At 48.7% G+C, this 19,148-nt stretch overlaps 1 protein-coding gene across 5 annotated transcripts in view; it reads right to left on the reverse strand.

Annotated features, from left to right (window-relative positions):
- Nucleotides 1-18,129, reverse strand: part of DHRS7B (dehydrogenase/reductase 7B) — a 29,385-nt gene extending 11,256 nt beyond the window's left edge. The window contains exons 1-3 of one of the 5 annotated variants that reach the window (XM_084763751.1): nucleotides 17,979-18,129; nucleotides 6,421-6,599; nucleotides 448-557 (exon numbers count right to left, since the gene is read on the reverse strand). In XM_084763751.1, coding sequence (XP_084619877.1) covers nucleotides 448-557; nucleotides 6,421-6,599; nucleotides 17,979-17,998 — 309 coding nt within the window. In that variant the 5' untranslated portion in view covers nucleotides 17,999-18,129. The other 4 variants (XM_084763754.1, XM_084763752.1, XM_084763755.1 and 1 more) reach the window with 4 other exon arrangements.
- Between the last annotated feature and the right edge of the window lie 1,019 nt (nucleotides 18,130-19,148).

Consider the following 19,148-nt stretch of genomic DNA (forward strand, 5'->3'; position numbering starts at 1 on the left):
TTAAAAGTCATGAGGTTAGGAGGGGGTCGGGGAAGGGGCATTTGGGAGGAGCCAGAAGAGACGGGGTAAGAACTATGACTGAGCACATTGTATGCATGTATGAAACTCTCAGATAACAAAGCCTATTATGTTAAGAATGATTAGTACTATAAATATTATAATACAACTAAAATGTTAAAACCATCATCACTACCTCCCCAGACAACACCCAACTAGATGAGCACAGAGGGGACTTCCTTAGTTGTCAGCCTAAAGTAGTGGCTGGGGAGGTCATGTGGAGGCAAGCTGCATGGAGCCTGCCAGCCCAGTGTAGCCACACGGAAGGACGGACGGACGGACGAACGGACGGACGGATGGACGCCTCGTAGTTCAGCAGTTATGGAGTAGACCACTGTGGCCCACGGAGGTTCTTCCCTCTTCCCCACAGACCCCTTGCTGCAGGCTCACCTTGGAGGAACAAGAACAAGCGAGTTCCCGGGTGAGCTCCTCAAGGGCCTTCGCATCTCGGCCACAGAGCACCAGCTTAGCCCCCGCGGCATGGAAGACTCTGGCACATTCTAAGAGAAAAGAAACAAACTCTAATAGTTGAAATGATCCAGAGCCATTTTTCCTCCAGGCAGTGGAGTTCAAAGTCACCCAGCACAAGGCCCACTGCTCCTCTCAGACTAGACTGGTGTAGGGGAGGGGGGGAGGGAGGGAGGGAGGGAGGGAGGGAGGGAGGGAGCTCAGTGTAGCAGTCCCATCCAACGGTGTAACACATATCTAGGAGGCGGAGAAAAGCAGGGACAGTGGACAAGTTCATGAGTACGATACGCAGAACTTTCTTTTTTTTTTTTGGTTTTTTGAGACAGGGTTTCTCTGTGTAGCCTTAGCTGTCCTGGACTCCCTTTGTAGACCAGGCTGGCCTCGAACTCACAGCGATCCACCTGCCTCTGCCTCCGAGTGCTGGGATTAAAGGCGTGCACCACCACGCCCAACTACACAGAACTTTCATTGTTGTTCTTTTGTTTTTCAGAGACAGGGTTTCTGTGTAACCTTAGCTGGCTTGGACTCCCTTTGTAGACCAGGCTGGCCTTGAACTCAGAGATCCACTTGCCTCTGCCTCCTGAGTGCTGGGATTACAGGAGTGCGCCACCATGGTTGATTTTTTTTCCTAATTATTTTTTTGAATATTTTATTTATTTATTTTATGTATGAGTGCTCTATCTGCATATATACCTGTATGCCAGAAGAGGGCATCAGTATAGATGGTTACTGGGAACTGAACTCAGGACCTCTGGAATAGCAGACAGTGCTCTCATCCACTGAGCCATCTTTCCAGCCCCTCCGTGGTGTTCTTATGTAACGCTGAGCAATCCTGTGGGCATCAACTCTCATGTAATAGAAGAAGCCCAGCAAGACTAAGCAGAGTTCGAGACCCAGCAAGCTGGGAACCCGCCCCACAACAATCCACTTCCATAAGTAGTACTAGCTCCCCTGTTGCTGTGGCCCCTGGAGGCTGTGTCCCACATGTCCAGCACCACCAACACTGCTCCCTAGACCACTAAGGCAACTGGCAGATATACATGCACAGTTCTTCAGAAAATCAAAACACCCCTTCAGGAGTCCTGGCCCCAAAGGGAAGGTGCCAAGGAAACGCTGGAGGCAGGGGGATGGTACATAAGGCACTTGAGAAGCTATGGAAGGTGATGCTGGACTAAGGCCTTGCTGGCTGGAGAAGAGAGGTCTGGGCAGCAAAATTAAGTAGAGGGAGACCGGGAAGAGCCTCTGGTTCCTTGCTGACCCTCCCAAGTGTGTCCTAGCAAACTCTCAGTGCCCTGGCCACTGCAGGTTGGACAGAGTGCAGCCCAGTGCTCCAGAGAATGGATTTGAGCGGAGTCTGTGGACACCTCTCTAGACTTCTTTGCCTCTGGGTTGTAAGTTACCTAAGTTACAGCCTGTTTCTCTGTAAGATGCAAACAACAGTACCTAAGCCAGAGGGGACTGAGGTTGAATAAGTTGAAGCAGGCAACTATTTCAAAGGTAAAGCATTATGAAGTATTTTTTAAAGATTTATTTATCATTTATACAGTATTCTGCCCACCATAAAAAGGCACCAGATCTCATTACAAGTGGTTGTAAGCCACCATGTGGGTGCTGGGAATTGAACTCAGGACCTTTGGAAGAGCAGCCAGTGCTCTTAAGCTCTGAGTCATCTCTCCAGCCCATGAAGTATTTTTAATACCTGTTTTTAATACTTTAATCTCCCCCCCCCCCTTTTTTTTCCTTTCCGAGCCAGGGTTTTTTTGTGCAGCTCTGGCTATCCTTGAACTCAATCTGCTGACCAGGCTGGTCTTGAACTCAGAGATCTACCTGTCTCTGTCTCCCAAGTGCTGAGATTAAAAGCATGCACCACCACCACTCAGCTAATACTTTTTCTGGTTTTGTTTTTGTTTTTCTGTTTTGTTTGTTTGTTTTGGAGACAGGGTCTCATGTCTAGTCTGGCCTTCAGACTCAACATGTTCCTGAGGATGGCCTTAAACTCCTGGTCCTCCTGCCTCTACCACCCAAGTGTTAGGGTACAGGCGTGCACCACCTTGACTGGCTAATACTTTAATGCTTTCAAACTGCCCTTCACAAGTGTTCCACAAATTAATGAGCTGGCGTAAGTGTGCAAACCAGGCACTGACTGCCCTGCAAATGCTCATGAATGTATCTTCTCAGGACACATGGACCCTGATTGACCACAGGTCTCAGAACCAATCTTAGAGGCCCAGGTGGTCCAGTGGCTTCTTAGGTCCCATGGCTCAGGGATGTGTCAAGCCTGCCTCACAGGGCAACTCAACCCCTGAAAGCCATCACCAAAAGGTTGGCAAGGAGTGGGGCTGTCATTTGCTTAGCCAAGAAGGGGCAGGGTCAAAGGTCTATGCAGTGTACACTACTATGAACAACCCTTTCCTCAGGTAAGAGTCAGACAGGAGGGCAGAAGAGATTCAGTGCCCTTCACAAAAGAGAGAGGTGCTCTGCCAACTGAGCAGCTCATGGGACAGAGAGGTCACCTCCGTACCCGGTGGCTGCCCTTCAGCCTCCTGTACAGCATTCCCCAGCACATCAGGCCAGCACCCCTCACATGCGCTTCTGGGAGGAGGTGCTAAGCAGACTGCACAAGTACACAGTCAGGGATGCTGTCGTTTCTGAAAGAAGGCCAGCAACGCCACTCACTGGCTCATCCTAATGAGAGGACCAGACACCACTTCTACCTGTGTGTGTGTGTGTGTGTGTGTGTGTCTGTCTGTCTGTCTGTCTGTCTGTCTGTCGGGGGTGAGGGGGTAGGGGGTGGGGAGTTGGCTTCACCTTGTCACAGTCTCCAGCAAAGCAAGCAGCAAAGGTCCCCAGCTCAGGCGGGGAAGGGCTGTGCACAGACCAGCTGCTGGCACTCCTGAGGCTAGACCGGCTCACCTGGCTTACTCTGTCATCCTCCTAGTCAGAAGCTGGGGCCCTGCTGGTTTCCTCACCCCATTTCGTCCTGTCCTGACTAAAAGTGAGGAGTCATACTGGGGTAGAAGACAGCGTCTAGAGAAGGATCTCCTACAGCCTGTGCCAGCTTTGCTTCCTAGAGATGCTACAAGGGAGTGTAGGGAGGGACAGAATGAAGAACAGGACTGAAGGACGCCACTGTCACTTCTTTTTGTTTTGTTTTTCAAGACAAGGTTTCTCTGTGTAGCCTTGGCTGTCCTGGACTTGCTTTGTAGACCAGGCTGGCCTCGAACTCACCACTATCTGCCTGCCTCTGTCTCCCGAGTGCTGGGATTAAAGGAGTGCACCACCACGCCCAGCTTCCACTGTCACTTCTTGAAAAAGCTGCTACAAACCAGGCGGGTACACCTTTAATCCCAGCATTTAGGAGGCAGAGACAGGCGGAGCTCTGTGAATTCAAGGCCAGCCTGCTCTACAAAGCAAGTCCAGGACAGCCAAGGATACACAGGGAAACCCTGTCTCGAAAAAGCCTAAGAAAGAAAAAAAAAAAGAAAGAAAGAAAAAGCTGCTACCGGGAGGTAGGAAGCTGAGGGAAAAGGCCAACAGTTGCCTATGGCTGCACACAAGTCCCAGCACTACCAACATGCCTGGGGTGCCTGGGCTGTCAATCAAGACAGCTGTGCACAGCTATGCTTCAGGCTGCCAGAAGTCAGCACCCAGAACATTCTGGACATTCAGTCAATGTTCCTCAAGGACAAGGTCCTGTAGCTTAAATGCACAAAACAGAAGACATACTTTGAGAATCAGTCTGAAAACTCATTCTGGCCTGGCATGGTGGCACACGCACGCCCTTAATTCCAGCACTCGGGAGGCAGAGGCAGGTGGATGGCTGTGAATTCGAGGCTAGCCAGGGCTATTACACAGAGAAACCCTGTCTCAAACAACCAAAAAGAAAAAAGAAAATAGAAAACTCATCCTGAAACGCTAACCCTTGGTACAGCGGGCATGGCAGGCAGGACCCCAGGGATGTGCCTCCTAGCAGATGCCAGGGGCCAGCAGCATCTGCCTCTGAGGTGGCCACCTAAGGCTCTGTCCACTATCTGGATGGACTCCTGCTGTGGCCTTAAAGGAGGCAGAGGGAAGCACCCTGGCTGGAGCCTGGAGAAGCACATTGTTCACTATGCTCAGATATGGTTTCCTCGTCACACTGGCTGTTCCCTTCAGTCCTGGAATTGGGAGAGAAGTGCGGCTATAAAGACAGTGTCCTGCACACCCTCACGTCCAGCACCCACAGCGCACTTCCCTTCCAATTGAGCCAGTGGTTGCTCTTCAAAGACTTGAAAATTTGTTTTTACTAAGTATGGCAAGGTGACACATGCCTGTAATCTCAGCACCAGGATGCCAGCGGACTATCACAAGTTCAAGGCCAACCTGGTTTATATAGCAGGTTCTTGGCCAGCTGGGACTTCACAGTAAGACCCTGTCTCAAAGAAAATAAAAATAAACAATAAACTCAGATTGCCCCTGGTCGCTGAGACTAACAGCAGCTGCTAGCCATCCTATTTATAGTAGCTGCGTAAGGACAGAGACCTGACCAGTGGCATTGGGCCTGCACAGTTGTGCTTTAAAAAGCCCAAAGCTGGCCAGGCACGGTGACGCACACCTTTAATCCCAGCACTCGGAGATAGAGGCAGGCGGATTGCTGTGAGTTCGAGGCCAGCCTGGTCTACAAAGCAAGTCCAGGTCAGGGCTACACAGAGAAACAAAACAAACAACCCCCCACACACACACACAAAAAAAAAAAGTCCAAAGCTCCAACAGTAGACACAAGGGCACCCTCAGAACCTCACCTACCAGCCATAGCATCAGGTGTACAAGTGAACCCAAGACCTCCCCAGCTCCTCTGGCACACCACATGCCTGTCTGTTCCTTTGTATTTCTAGAACATCTGCCTTCCCACACCTTTTCCCCCTTGTTTTTTTTTTTGAGACAGGGTTTCTCTGTGTAGCCTTAGCTGTACTGGACTTGCTTTGTAGACCAGGCTGGCCTCAAACTCACAGAGAGCCACCTGCCTCTGCCTCCCGAGTGCTGGGATTACAGGCATGTGCCACTGCACCTGGCTTTCCCACATCTTTTACCACCCTTCTGTTCCCACCTGTGGGGGCATCTGGACTATCCCTAGGCCCCACACACTTCCCCAGCTGTGGCTTTAGGACTAGGTCAAACCTAGGTTTGGCTCCTGGCTCTGCGGCGGCTGCTGCAAGTCTTGGATCAGTCACAGGGCCTCAATTCTCAGCGGTGTTGGCACGGTGAGAGCGCCGGTAACTGTCCCTCCCCACCACACCTGTTGGGAACACAATACTGGGGCAAGAGTTGCAGGCCAGGGCTCAGCCTTCCATCCTGGAATGGCACTGGAGCCACAGGGAGCTGCCATGTTGTGCGGGGCAAAGACTGAGGAGAGAGGGCAGGGCACTCTAAGTGGCAGGTCTGTTGTGAACCCTTTCCTGGGCTGCTGGAGTCACTGGCAGAGCTCCATGGGAGGAAAGGGCGGAGCCTGCATCCAGCACACTTTCCCTGAGCTCCAAAGGTATCATCACTGAAGGGCACAGGCACTGAGCTGGAAGGCCTCATGGCTCTGACCGCTAATCCTTCTAGGTTCCTGATGAGAAACTATGAAAGGCAGTGCCATGTCCCCAAACCAAAGCCAGTGTACCAACCAAATCCAGGAAAAGGTACAAACACTTTCTCATCTACTTCTCCACATCTGAAAATCCCTCTTTCAACAAGCAGCTGAGCTGAGGAAGGCCAGTGCTTAGCAGCAGCAGCCTCTTCATTCGCCTTTTTCATCGCTCTCGTGACTTTTCCCAACTGGACCACGGCAGCGGGTCCCTTCTGCATTGCCCTGTGGTGCCCGTGAAGCCTGATTCCACTTCCACTCCCGACATCCCAGACCCCACCGCTTACCTCTGCCGAGCCCTGAGGTGGCACCTGTAAGCACCACGACAGCATTCTTCACATAAGTCTTCGAGCGGATCCGCTGCAGCAGGCGGAAGAGGCTGAAAATCCCTAGGCAGCCGAACAGCAGGGGCAGGATGGTCGTCTGGGTGAACAAGTCCATGGCCTTCTTCTTCAGCATACTCTTCCTGGAAAAGCAAACACAGCAGGAGAAGCAGGCACTAGCCACAGCCCCTCTCTACGTTACGCAGATCCCATGTGCTTTTCCACATAATGAACTAGGGCCAGGACAGGAGGGGCCTGGGGCTCAAGCCAGCAGAGTTGAGGACTTGGGGACATTTTTTTCTCACTACAACCCCAGCTCCTTGTACCAGGCAGGTCTCAGAGTGGAACAATCCTGCCTTGTCCAGAACAGCCCAGGCGATGGTCAGACAACAGCTGGTCCCAGACAATAGGCAGGTGGGTTGGTAGGGCCCCTGCACAGGGAAGGACAGCAGGGCTTAGCCTCGGGGACAAGGACCACTCGGCACATCTTCTCATGGACTTCTCAAGACCACAACCAGCAGGGTCTCAGCCCCATTTCAAACGTGGAACTGAGCCCCATCTGCGCCCAAGGCCACAAGGGCAAAACGTCAAGAGTGACTCAGAGGTTCCAGACACTTAAGACACTGAACAAGCTGCGCAGAGCCCTGGGGTTGCTTCCCACCCAGGCCTCTGTCCTCATCACTCAGGCCTGCTAACAGGTGAGATGGATTCCCAGGTGGTGAACTATTGGGATGAATTGGGGTGTGGGCTTGTTGGGGGCTGTGGGGGTCCAGCTGGAAGAGCTCAGCTGGTCCCGGTGCCATTCCTTAGCTCTGCAATGCACTCTAATCTCTGGAGCCCTGAGCCAAAGTCAACACTTTCTTTTTTGATTTTTCGAGACACAGTTTTTCTGTGTAGCCTCGGCTGTCCTGGACTCCCTTTGTAGACCAGGCTGGCCTCAAACTCACAGTGATCCACCTGCCTCTGCCTCCCCAGTGCTGGGACTACAGCTGTGTGCTCCATGCACAACTTAAATGCTTTCTTTTGTAAATTGCCTTGGCCATGGAGTTGTGTCACAATGGAAAGTCACTAAGACTGAACCTGATACCAGGGAGTGGGCTATTGCTGTGAACTCCCTAACCATGCTGGCTTCTGGAGTAATGTGAAAAACTTTGGGGTGTTAGTTTAGGGAAGAAGTTGAGCCGGGCGTGGTGGCACATGCCTTTAATCCCAGCACTCGGGAGGCAGAGGAAGGCGGATCACTCTGAGTTCGAGGCCAGCCTGGTCTACAAAGTGAGTCCAGGACAGTCAAGGCTACACAGAGAAACCCTGTCTCAGAAAAACAAACAAACAAACAAAAAAAGAATTTACCTAAGTCTTCAAGGTTGCCAAATACAAACAGCCAAAACACTATATCATTTATATAATTCCTGATTGTTTCATGGTTGTTCTCACTGTAGGTAGTTTATTGTATATATGTGTAATAATATAAATTTATATGTAAAAAAAGAAAAATAATAAGAAAAGAAAAGAATTTACCTAACACCGGGCACGGTGGATGTTTTGTCACAGAATAGAAAGGACTATGTGACACAATCCATACAGGACAAGCACAGTGCAGGACTAACAGGACCCATCCTCAGTCAATGCCACTGCCAGTGGGGAGTGTTCACAGCTGCACTCAGCACAGCAAGTCACTCAGTCTGGCAAGGCACGTCGGAAGCAGACACACAGTAAACTGAACTACACACTAACTCAGCATAACCAACACGGGGAGAGACATCCTCAGAGTCAGCCATCTTCCTGGTGAACAGGGCTCAACTATGACTATGACGTCATTTTCCTGAATAGGTAAAAATATTCATATTCACACAGCCTGGGCTGGTTAGTTTCTTAACTAAGACAACGCCTCCAGGTGGCGATCGCCTTTAATCCCAGCACTGGGGAGGCAGAGGCAGGTGGATCGCTGTGAGTTTGAGGCCAGCCTGGTCTACAAAGTGAGTTCAGGACAGCCAAGGCTACACAGAGAAACCCTGTTTCAGAAAAAAAAAAAAAAGAAAAGAAAAAAGAAAATGCTTCCATAATATCCAGCTGTAGGGACTGATGATGGGGGAGGACCCAGCCATTGTGGTGGTGCCATCCCTGGGCTGGTGGTCCTGGGCTCTATGAGAAAGCAGTCTGAGGAAGCCATGAGGAGCAAGCCAGCAAGCAGCACTTCTCCCTGGCCTCTGCATCAGCTCCTACCTCCAGGTTCCTGTTCTGACCTCCTTCTATGTTGGACCATGATGTGGACGTGTAAGCCGAATAACCCCTTCCTCCCCGAGTTGCTTTTGGTCATGGTGCTTCATTACAGTGATGATAACCCAACTAAGACATGTTCACCTTTCAAATGCTTAGATGCCTACCAACCTATTCTACACTGCAGAACAACCAACCAATGGGCCCCAGGTTGTTGGGCCTTGCAGGCCTCTCTCAAACAGTTGGGATGAATAGGCCCAGATTGATACATATGGGTAATCCCACTGAGAAGTAGGACAGGTGGCGGTGATGCACGTCTTTGTTCCCAGCAATTTGGAGGCAGAGGCAGATGAATCTCTGAGCTCAAGGCCAGCCTGGACTATAGAGCGAGTTCCAGGACAGCCATGGCTACACAGAGAAACCCTGTCCAAAAACCAAAAAAAAAAAAAAAAGTAGAAGGGAATTTTGTCTCAGGCAATCATATTTCCAGAGCAGGAAATAAATTTATTTTAAAAAGATTTATTTATAATGCATACAGTGTAACACCTGCAGGCCACAAGAGGGCACCAGGTCTCATTATAGATGGTTATGAGCCACCATGTGGTTGCTGGGAATTGAACTCAGGGCCCAAGGAAGAGCAGCCAGTGCTCTTAACCTCTGAGCCATCTCTCCAGCCCTAAATCTTCTATATAAGAAAGATCAAAGGCATTTTCTTTCAAAGTGGCATGGGAGAAGGCTTTACTATGCTTAAAAGTATGCATTTGACTTCCAAATGCTTATTAGCTTCCAGTTCAGGGTGTGGCCAAATCAGAGGCCAGGAGGCAAGAGTGACAGGAAAAAAAGCACAGATCCCAGCACTTTGAAGGAGGAAGCAGTGGGATCTCGGTGAGTCTGGGGCCAGCTTGGTCTACACAGTGAGACCTCGCCTCAAAATCAAAAAACAAAAACCCAACCCAAAACAATAGTGTAAGGGTGGTGGACTGACTTTCTCACGTTTTCCATATATCAACTGGTAGGAAAAAGGGACAGTGTCTTCCCAGGGCTATCTGACCACAGCAGGAAGCAGGACAGGAAATGGAGACTCAGAAAAGGAAGGCTCCCTCAACAGAAAGCAGAGCACAGACCCTCCAGAAGTGAGGATGTGCCACCTACACATGCAGTAATGGACGCCAGTCACAGCAACCTAGCTGCCAGCGAGAGACCTAAGGCCGGAAGTTGCACTAATGAGCTGTATAAACTGGCATAAGGAAGAGACAGAGCTGAGGGGCTCACAGGCTAAGGCTATCCACCTGCATTTTCTTTATTTCTCCTCCTTCTCCTCCTGTTTTTGTTTTTGTTTTTGTTTTGTTTTGTTTTGTTTTCTGAGACAAGACAGAGTTCTCTGTGTAGCCTTGGCTGTCCTGGACTCACTTTGTAGACCAGGCTGGCCTCGAACTGTAGAGATCCGCCTGCCTCTGCCTCCCAATGCTGGGATTACAGGTGTGCGCCACCGCACCTGGCTTGTTTGTATCTTCATACACTAGGAGGTTCGTAAATTCTAGACCTATAGCAAGAGCGCCTGTGTTCCTCAGGCCAGGCAGCTAGGGTTATGAGCTCTCACAGTCAGCTGCTCTTTCTCTTCCAAGAAGTGTTTTGCCAATGGCTTCTGAAATACCAGCTTAGATATAAACTATGTCAGCTGTGATGACATTACTCCTTGTTCAATTACTTTGGCCAAAGTTCACCACTGTAAGCCACAGATGGAATCTGTTCCCAAGACTCCTTTATTCTCTCAGGCAATGTTTTTTGTTTTTTAGTTTTTTCCAGACAGGGTTTCTCTGTGTAGCCTTGGCTGTCCTGGACTCACTTTGTAGACCAGGCTGGTCTCAAACTCACATCAATCCGCCTGCCTCTGCCTCCCGAGTGCTGGAATTAAAGGCGTGCACCACCATGCCTGGCAAGGCAATGTTTTTGTTGTTTTGGGTTTTTTGGTTTTTTTCCTTTTTTCCTTTTTTCTTTTTCTTTCTTTCTTTTTTTTTTTTTTTTTTTTTTTTTTTTTGGTTTTTCCAGACAGGGTCTCTCTTTGTGTTAGCCTTGGCTGTCCTGGACTCGCTCTGTAGACCAGGCTGGCCTTGTACTCACAGCAATCCACCTGCCTCTCCCTCCTGAGTGCTGGGATTAAAGGCATGCACCACCATGCCCAGCCTCGAGCAATATTTTAAAAAATCATCAGTAAAAATGGGCAATTGTACTCTATTCAGAAACTATGCACAGAAATTAAACATGTAAATCTGAAAATCACAAGACAAAGTCCTAAGAACTCTCCAGAGAGTAGGGAGGAATTGGTCCAGGTCTGTAAGAAGGGAATCATGCAGTATCAAGCCACATTACAAGCAAACTGGGCCAAAGGGCTGACAGGGCTTTAAATAGAAGACAAAGATTTATCTAAAGAAATCTGAAAATACCTGTCTATTTTCGAAGAGTCTGAGCAGGGCCACGAGTAATGGTGCAGAGTTGTAATTCAAGCACTCAAGGCAAAAAGCGGGAAGAAGAGCCACTAAGTACCAGACCTGACAAGGCTTCAGTCAAAGAGGAAGTGGGAGGGAGAGACACCCAGACCGCTCGCCTGGGTGACCATCAGTGGCGAGAAAGCCCATCTTCTCTGCCTCACCATCCGAAGTTAGGGAACCCGCCTCCTCGTTGGTCCCAGCTCCTCGTCACCTTCACTGCTGAGAAGACTGAGACCTTGCCTAGTTGGCCAGGGCGTCGGCACAGTATCTGGCCTCACACCCAGTCTCCGCCCAGCTCTTGCTCCCTTCTGCAGCTCTTTCCTGTTTATAATACACACGTATGCCAGTGTAGCAGGCCACCATGTCCCTCATTGCTGCTGTTGGCTTTTGCTTCTTCTTAGTATTCTATTCTCTTTCTTTTCTCACTATAGGCAAGCGCCCTAGCTGTTCTCATGTGGTTGTGACTCAACATCCTGAGAAAAAGGACTGCTCTGTTTTTTGTGAGCGTTATCTTTAACCCTCCTTTCTTAGTCTTCCTTTAACTGGAACTCCTCCATCTCAGCCCCACCTTTTTTTCTTTCTGTCTACCATTCCTCCTGTGTGTACCCCCTCTTCCATATGGCACCCTATTACTGAACAGTGATCTCTGACTTCTTTCTTTTTCATTTTCCCCACTCATAACCACAATAACACACGAGCACACATAGTGCACACAGTACTGCTGGTGTCCCTTTACTCTCTAACACAGTCAATGCTTAAAGAAGGAATGAGGATCCTATGGCAACTAGCAATCCATCTTCATGGCCTTTGCTCCCACACACCTTTAATCTCGAACAGTGAACGTACAGTTAGTTTACAGAAGGAAGCACCCATGTTTGAAAGGGATGTTTAATTGAGAAGCAGACAAAGTGATGGGATCATAGAAATACTTGACAGAACAGGATATGCCCAACTCTCGTTTGGAAAGAGAGGTGACTCAAGAAGAGCAGTGCAGGCAGAACGTGGTGGCACAGGCCTTTAATACCAGCACTTGTGAAGCAGAGGCAGGCTGATCTCTGTGAGTTCAAGGCCAGCCTGGTCTACAAAGAGAGTCCAGGGCAGCCAGGGCTCTGTGTAACAGAGAAATCCTGTCTCAAAAAAACAAAACAAAACAAAGAACACAAGAAGGGCTGGAGAGATGGCTCAGAGGTTAAGAGTACTAGCTGCTCTTCCAAAGGTCCTGAGTTCAATTCCCAGCAACCACATGGTGGCTCACAACCATCTATAATGCACTCTGGTGCTCTCTTCTGGTAGGTGGGCAGGCATACATCAGACAGAACCTTGTATACATAATAAACAAATATATTTTTTAATAAAGAACACAAGAAAAGCAGTGCAAGGAGTGGGGGAGCAGAGGCAGTTTTACTGGGACAGTTGTACAGAGACAGGTTGCAGAGAGAGAACAAGCTAGAAACAGGTGAAGACAGAATAAGCCAAAGAATGAGAAGGAGCCAGAAGATAAGAACAGATTGATTGCCAAAGTTAGTATGAAGCCAAACAGAACAATTCAGCCAGAAGCTAGAGAAGCCAGTTTGAACCAGTCAGCTAGGAGAGGCATTTGAGCCCAACAGCTGAGTTAAACCAGCCAGTCAGAGTTCAGAAAGAGCTAGAAAGGGTGAGCTTATTCAGCAGTAAATCTCACAGGCTGAAAACACTGTAGGTCTACATTAGATTGTACAGAATCTAGAAGCTTCTAGGACTAGGCCTAGGTTAGCAGATGGAGGCAGTAAGCCTTGGAGACAACAATTAAACCAGGCGAATAAAAGGTACGTTTACAGGGGGCCCAGAGAGGCCAGCGTGTGGCGCTGTGAAGGTGAAGCCTGGATTGTGTTAGAAACTCCAAGATGTTGGAGATGCCAGAGCTGTAAGACATCTGCTGAGGAGAGCTGCTAACAGGAAGCAGAGCCAGCCCAGGAGGAAGCCGTGTGCTGCAGTCAACAAAGCTGAAAGGAGCTGGAGATAGGAAGAGCACTTTGACATCAGACATGGAGACGCCCTGCCGGTTTTCTGTCTTGCTTCCATGCAGTGTTTCCTCACCATGCTTGCTCCCTTTCCCTACCTTTCAGAATAGCAGTGTGTACTCTGTGCCACTGTATGCTAGAAGTATGTGATGTGCTTTTTGATTTTGATGTTGCCAGGGTTACAGGTAAGAGACTGCCTTTAGTCTCAAAAGAGACTTTGGGCTTTTAACTAGTGTTGGGACTGTGAAAGACTATGTGGACTTTTGAAATTGGACTAAATGCATTTGCCTTATGATATGGCTCCAAGCCTATAGGAGCCAGGGAGTGGAATGGGGTCCTTTGCATGAGAATTCCCTCATAGGCTCACAGACTTGAATACTTGGTCACCACAGAAGTGGTATTTGTAAGGATTAGGAGGTGTGGCCTTGTTGGAGGAAGTCACTGGGGACTTGAAGTTTCAAAAAGCCCACTCCAAGCCCAGAGTCTCTCTCTTGTTGCTGTTTGAAGACCCGGATGTAGAACTCTCAACTACTTCTCCAGCCTGCACGCCACCATGCTCCCCGCCATGGTGATAAATGGATTAAATCTCTGAAACTGTAAGCCAAACACAATTAAATGCTTTCTTTTATAGAATTTGCAGTGAGCCGGGCACGGTGGCACACACCTGTAATCCAAGCACTCAGGAGGCAGAGGCAGGCGGATCTCTGTGAGTTCAAGGCCAGCCTGGTCTACAAAGCAAATCCAGGACAGCCAAGACTATAAGAGAAACCCTGTCTCGAAAAACAAAACAAAACAAAAGAAGATTTCCTTGAGTCTCAATTTAAAGTTGGGTGTACATTTAAAGAAACAGGCATACATAGGACTTTCTGACTAGGATTCTAGGCACACAGGCAATAAGACAACAAGCAGCAAGTGCGACCTGAAAAATTCAAAGGCCTCTCTGCTCTACAAAGAAAATTGCTAATGGTGAAAAGAGCCTACAGAATGGGAGAAAGTCTTTGCCAGCTAACATCTGACAGAGGATTAGTGTCTAAAACATCCAAAGAGCTTAAACACTAAACACCGGGTTCCCTGGAACTGCTGTTACAGGCAGTCTCAGCTGTTGGCCTTTAATCCAGATGTGACTATGACAATGCACACCGTGACATAGGCAAAAGCTGGGATTTCTAATGTTGTTGTACATTTCCCTTCAAGTTAAAACATTTCCTCCAGGAAGGAAAGGGAGACTCAGGAGCACTGGGAGGTAGAGAAAATGTCTTACAGCCGGACGTGGTGGCACATGCCTTTAATCCCAGCACTAGGGAGGCAAAGACAGGCAGATCTACAAAGCGACTCCAGGACAGCCAAGGCTACACAGAGAGACTCTGTCTCAAAAACAAAACAAAACAAAACAAAACAAACCCAAAACCAAACAAACAATTGCTGGCGGTAGAGACTGACCAGCCACAATGTGGAAGAGAGCTCGGGGCTGCAGTTAAAGAGCTGACAGCTCCTCAAGAAGCAATGTTTTCATCACTGGACAAAATACCTGAGAGACTAGCCTGGGATAAGATTTATCTAGGTTCGTGGTTTCAGAGGGTCCAGCCCTCAGCAGGCTGGTTCAATGTTTCTGGGCCTCAGGTAAGGCAGTACCTCAGAGTGGAAGGGCACAGTAGGACAGGGTTCTTAGTGTCCCAAAAGGTGACCCAGACAGGAGCAGCCAGGGCCATGTACCACCAACACATGGTTCACAATGTACTCTATGCCCGTAATATATTCAACCTGCAGATCCATCAGTAATTATGTCACCAGTGAATGGTCTCTGTGACCGCCTTTGCAGACATGCCTCAGAGTGCGCTTGGTTATGTACACGTCTCTCAAGCCAGGTTGGCAGCCAAGTTAGACTGTGAAACAAGGAGGGAAAGGAAAGGAACTAAGCTACATGTTCCTCTTAGATAAGCATTTGATGTGTGACTAGCACAAGGGAACTTTGTCTGACTGCTCTTACCAAATCCCTAGTCAACCTGTAACTCAGAAGAAGAAGAGGAGGAAGAGGAGGAGGAGGAGGAGGAGGAGGAGGAGGAGGAGGAGGAGGAAGAAGAAGAAGAAGAAGAAGAAGAAGAAGAAGAAGAAGAAGAAACTGAACAAAGATCCTTTCCAATATAGCAAGTGGTTTTTCAGAGTCTGTTCTCTACAATAAAAAGAAATACTGGGCGTGGTGGCGCACATCTTTAATCCCAGCACTCAAGAGGCAGAGGCAGGCCGATCGCTGTGAGTTTGAGGCCAGCCTGGTCTACAAAGTGAGTCTAGGACAGCCAAAGCTACACAGAGAGACCCTGTCTCGAGAAAAGAAAAAAAAAAAGAAAGAAAGAAAGAAAGAAAGAAAAAGAAACGGCTAATTAGGGCTGGAGAGATGGCTCAGAGGTTAAGAGCACTGTCTGTTCTTCCAGGGGTCCTGAGTTCAATTCCCAGCAACTACATGGTGGCTCATAACCATCTATAATGAGATCTGGTGTCCACTTCTGGCCTGTAGGTGTGCATGCATGCAGAACATTGTACACATAATTAATAAATAATAAATAAATAAATCTAAAAAAAAAAAGAAACGGCTATTAATCAATGTACTAGAATAAAAATAAATGATCCCAAACGAACTCTGAATGTTGGAACGGAAAAACTAAACAAGCGAGGAGGGGTCACCGAGCTCAAGAAACAGGAAACTTCTAAGTCTCAAAGTTCATAAATAAAATGTTCAAGACTCCCCAGTGCCAATCCTGAAGGCTATGAGTAAAGCCGAGACTGCTCAGCAGTGTAGAGCTGCCTGCGAGTTGGAGAGAGGCCAATAATGTATCTCACATTCTGGGATGGGCATGTCAGTGGTACAGCTGCCTTGGAATTGCTGCTGTTTCCTGTGACTAATCCATCACCCGGGCTCTGGGAAGTCACCCTGATAAACTCACTGGCTTATCAAACTGGACTTGGATAAAATCATTGCTTTTAGTCTCTCACTACTCTCCATCTGGAATAGGCATTTTCGTATCCCCAGAAAAAGTAATTCTATCAGGGGTCTGGCCTCCAGGCCCTGGCCTTGTGACCTCCTGCCTCGGAGTAGTTGGAACTCCAGGCATCCCCAAGTGCCTGGTGCTGGGGTATAAGGATGAATTTGGGCCTCCATACTAAGCCCCTGCCAGCACTGAGATACACACTTGTAACAATCTTTCAGGATAGCTCCATTTACAATGACCAACTCAAAGGCACTCTGTCCCTGCTCCCAATGAGCACAGCTTCTGCACAGAGGCATGTATGGAAAAGCCTGCCCATCATTAATTTGCTGCAGCTTAGCTCCCGTGACTCGGCAATACCACCAGCTCTCCCTCAGTGAAAAGGAAGATGGGATCTGCACAGTGGGTGCTGCGGGGTCTCCTCCCGGTGCTTCCAAAACAAGCAGATCTGATGACTAATTCAAACTGTCTCACTAAGGGATGGCTCCCCTTGTCACCTGCCACGCCTCTAAAGCTTTCCTCTGCCCCCACAGCCTTAAACGATTGGAAAGCCCTTACAGGCAATTCCACTAAAAGTAGCAAGTGTGTGTACACTTGAGGCACAATAATAACCACTTGGAATCTCTAGGTTACAGACCTCTAGGACCGCCTGCTGTTCCAAGGGCCCGCTGTGGTGAGCTACGGTTCATTCAGTTCATTATGGAGAGTGAGGCCAAGGGCTTCCAGGCTGTGGCACATGGGAAGCTCTGAGGACGGCCGGCCAAGTCCAAGACGTTTGTAGATCCCCCACAGTGGAGACCCTGCTAAACTACTATACTGTCATTGCCTGCCCTGTGTGTTGCTCAGAGCGTCTGTGCTGGGCATCGAAGTAAAAGCCATGCTGCCCTAGGACCCAAGTGGTAAAATCAGCCCTAAGAAGCCTCCCCCTGACCGTGTGAGCATTCTGCCCACCACTCCTATCTCAGAAGAAAAAGGTGGGAAGCCAGAGCCACATGCCAGGCCCCAGCCATGCCTACAGGGTTTTACTAACTGCATCTGGAGGCTGCATGTCGCCCTGTAAAGACATTTAATATAATATCGCACAAAGATTTAAAAAAATTAACAAAATCAGATACCCACCTGAGAGAGAGTGCAAGGTCGTGTTCGTGTGAAAAGGTGTATCAACTCTCAAGTTACTATAACTGAAGACTTATGAAGTGAAGAGAATTTCATGTGTGCCATGTGTTGAGTACCTTACGTGCAGCTACTGGCCAAGCCCTTGCAAGTGAAATCTCATCTGCACTTCACTATTGCCACATACCTAAAGTTTTAACTGAAGAAACGGTCGCTGAATGTTTAAGACATTCGGCCAAAGATGCACCCGTTAAACGGCACAGCCAGGACTGGAAGAGTGTCTAATCTAAAAAAGCTATTCCCACGGGTGTTCCGGAATGAGTATCTTGCCCGGCATTCCAAAAAATCCACATCTTCTTTTCTAGTGCTAATTTTCCCTGGTGGGTGTCACCGGCGCCGGGTCACGTCAAACCGCAGTAGCTGTGCTCGCGCGACCTAGCACGCTCCAGGCGCGGGTGCCACTCGCAGGCCCCGACTCGCGCACACGCAGAACACGCGACCTCAGCGAGGAGCACACCCCGCAGCATTCCAGTTCCCAAGCCTGAACCCAGCCTCCTTCAAAGTGGGGCGCCTAGGGGAACCGGAAGTCAGCAGGGCCCACGGCCTCCACCCAGGGTGCTCCTGACTCGGATCGGATCGAATCGGATGCACGGAGGATGCTCTAGACAGCGCACTATCCTGCTCATTTGTCCACACCAAAGGGTTCCTACTCTAGCTTTTACCTAGTGGAAGGAGAGACCATGGTCAACCAACTTCATCCTCACGCCTCGGAATCGATGTAGAACAGCTTGGCTCTGTCCAATCACAACGCTTGGGAAAACACATGCGCTTTGGAGATGCACCGCCCACTAGGCGTTGGTTTAACATACGAGATCAGCCTGCTTAAGTCCTTTCCCTTAAGTATTCCGGAGGGAAATTCTGGAATAGTGATTTTGGGTTCCGTTGGTTTTCAGGAAAACTAAATTAACGCTGCAAGGCTAGAGTGATGGCTTACTGCTGTTATCCCAGGGCTTGGCAAGTGGAGGAGGCTCAGGAACTGAAGGTCACTTTCCGGGTAGGCTACAGGATATTGTCTCAAAAAGCAAAACCAAATACTACAGCTGTCAAGAGCGATGTGATGTTAGTACGAGGATTAGGGAACAGAGCCCAGCGCTGTGGCGCACTATGTATAGGGAAATACTGTTTCGAAAAACAAAATCAAAAGATTGGGGGACTGTTCAGTTTTAGTGTGTGTGTGTGTGTGTGTGTGTGTGTGTGTGTGTGTGTGTGTGTTTAAAGAGGTTAGAAACAGACCTACACAAAAGTCACTTTTCCTCCCAACAAGTAGCCATGGTTAACACAACTAGGAACGTACTATTCTACCAATTATGCTACGTCTAACAACTGGAGACTGGGGATACAACTTTCTTTTTTTTTTCTTTTGTTTTTTTGGGGGGGCTATTTTTGTTCTGGGGTTTTGTGTGTTTGTTTGCTTGCTTGTGGCAGGGTTTCACTGTGTAGCCTTGCCTGTCCTGGGTTCGCTTTGTAGACCAGGCTGGCCTCGAACTCACAGCAATCCGCCTGCCTCTGCCTCCCGAGTGCTGGGATTAAAGGCGTGCGCCACCACTGCCAGCCACAACTTTCTTTTTAAGACTGTCTCACTACATTGGTAGCCTCGGCTGTCCTGATCCACCAGCTTCACCCTCCTAAATGCAGGGGTCACAAGGTTCATACCACCACGCTTAGCAAGACTTCTACCTCACGCAAAAGAATTCTAGACAGAGCACCGACCTAAGTGTAAAAAGTACAAATCTAGACAATAACAAACTATTATGGCCATAGAGAGGGAAAATTTTTTTAAAAGGCTGATAAAAATTAACATAGGAGGAGTATGAAGAGGCAGGTGAATCTCT

This window comes from Acomys minous (genome assembly GCF_964271855.1).
Source record: "Acomys minous genome assembly, chromosome: 16".
Classification (NCBI taxonomy): Eukaryota; Metazoa; Chordata; class Mammalia; order Rodentia; family Muridae; genus Acomys; species Acomys minous.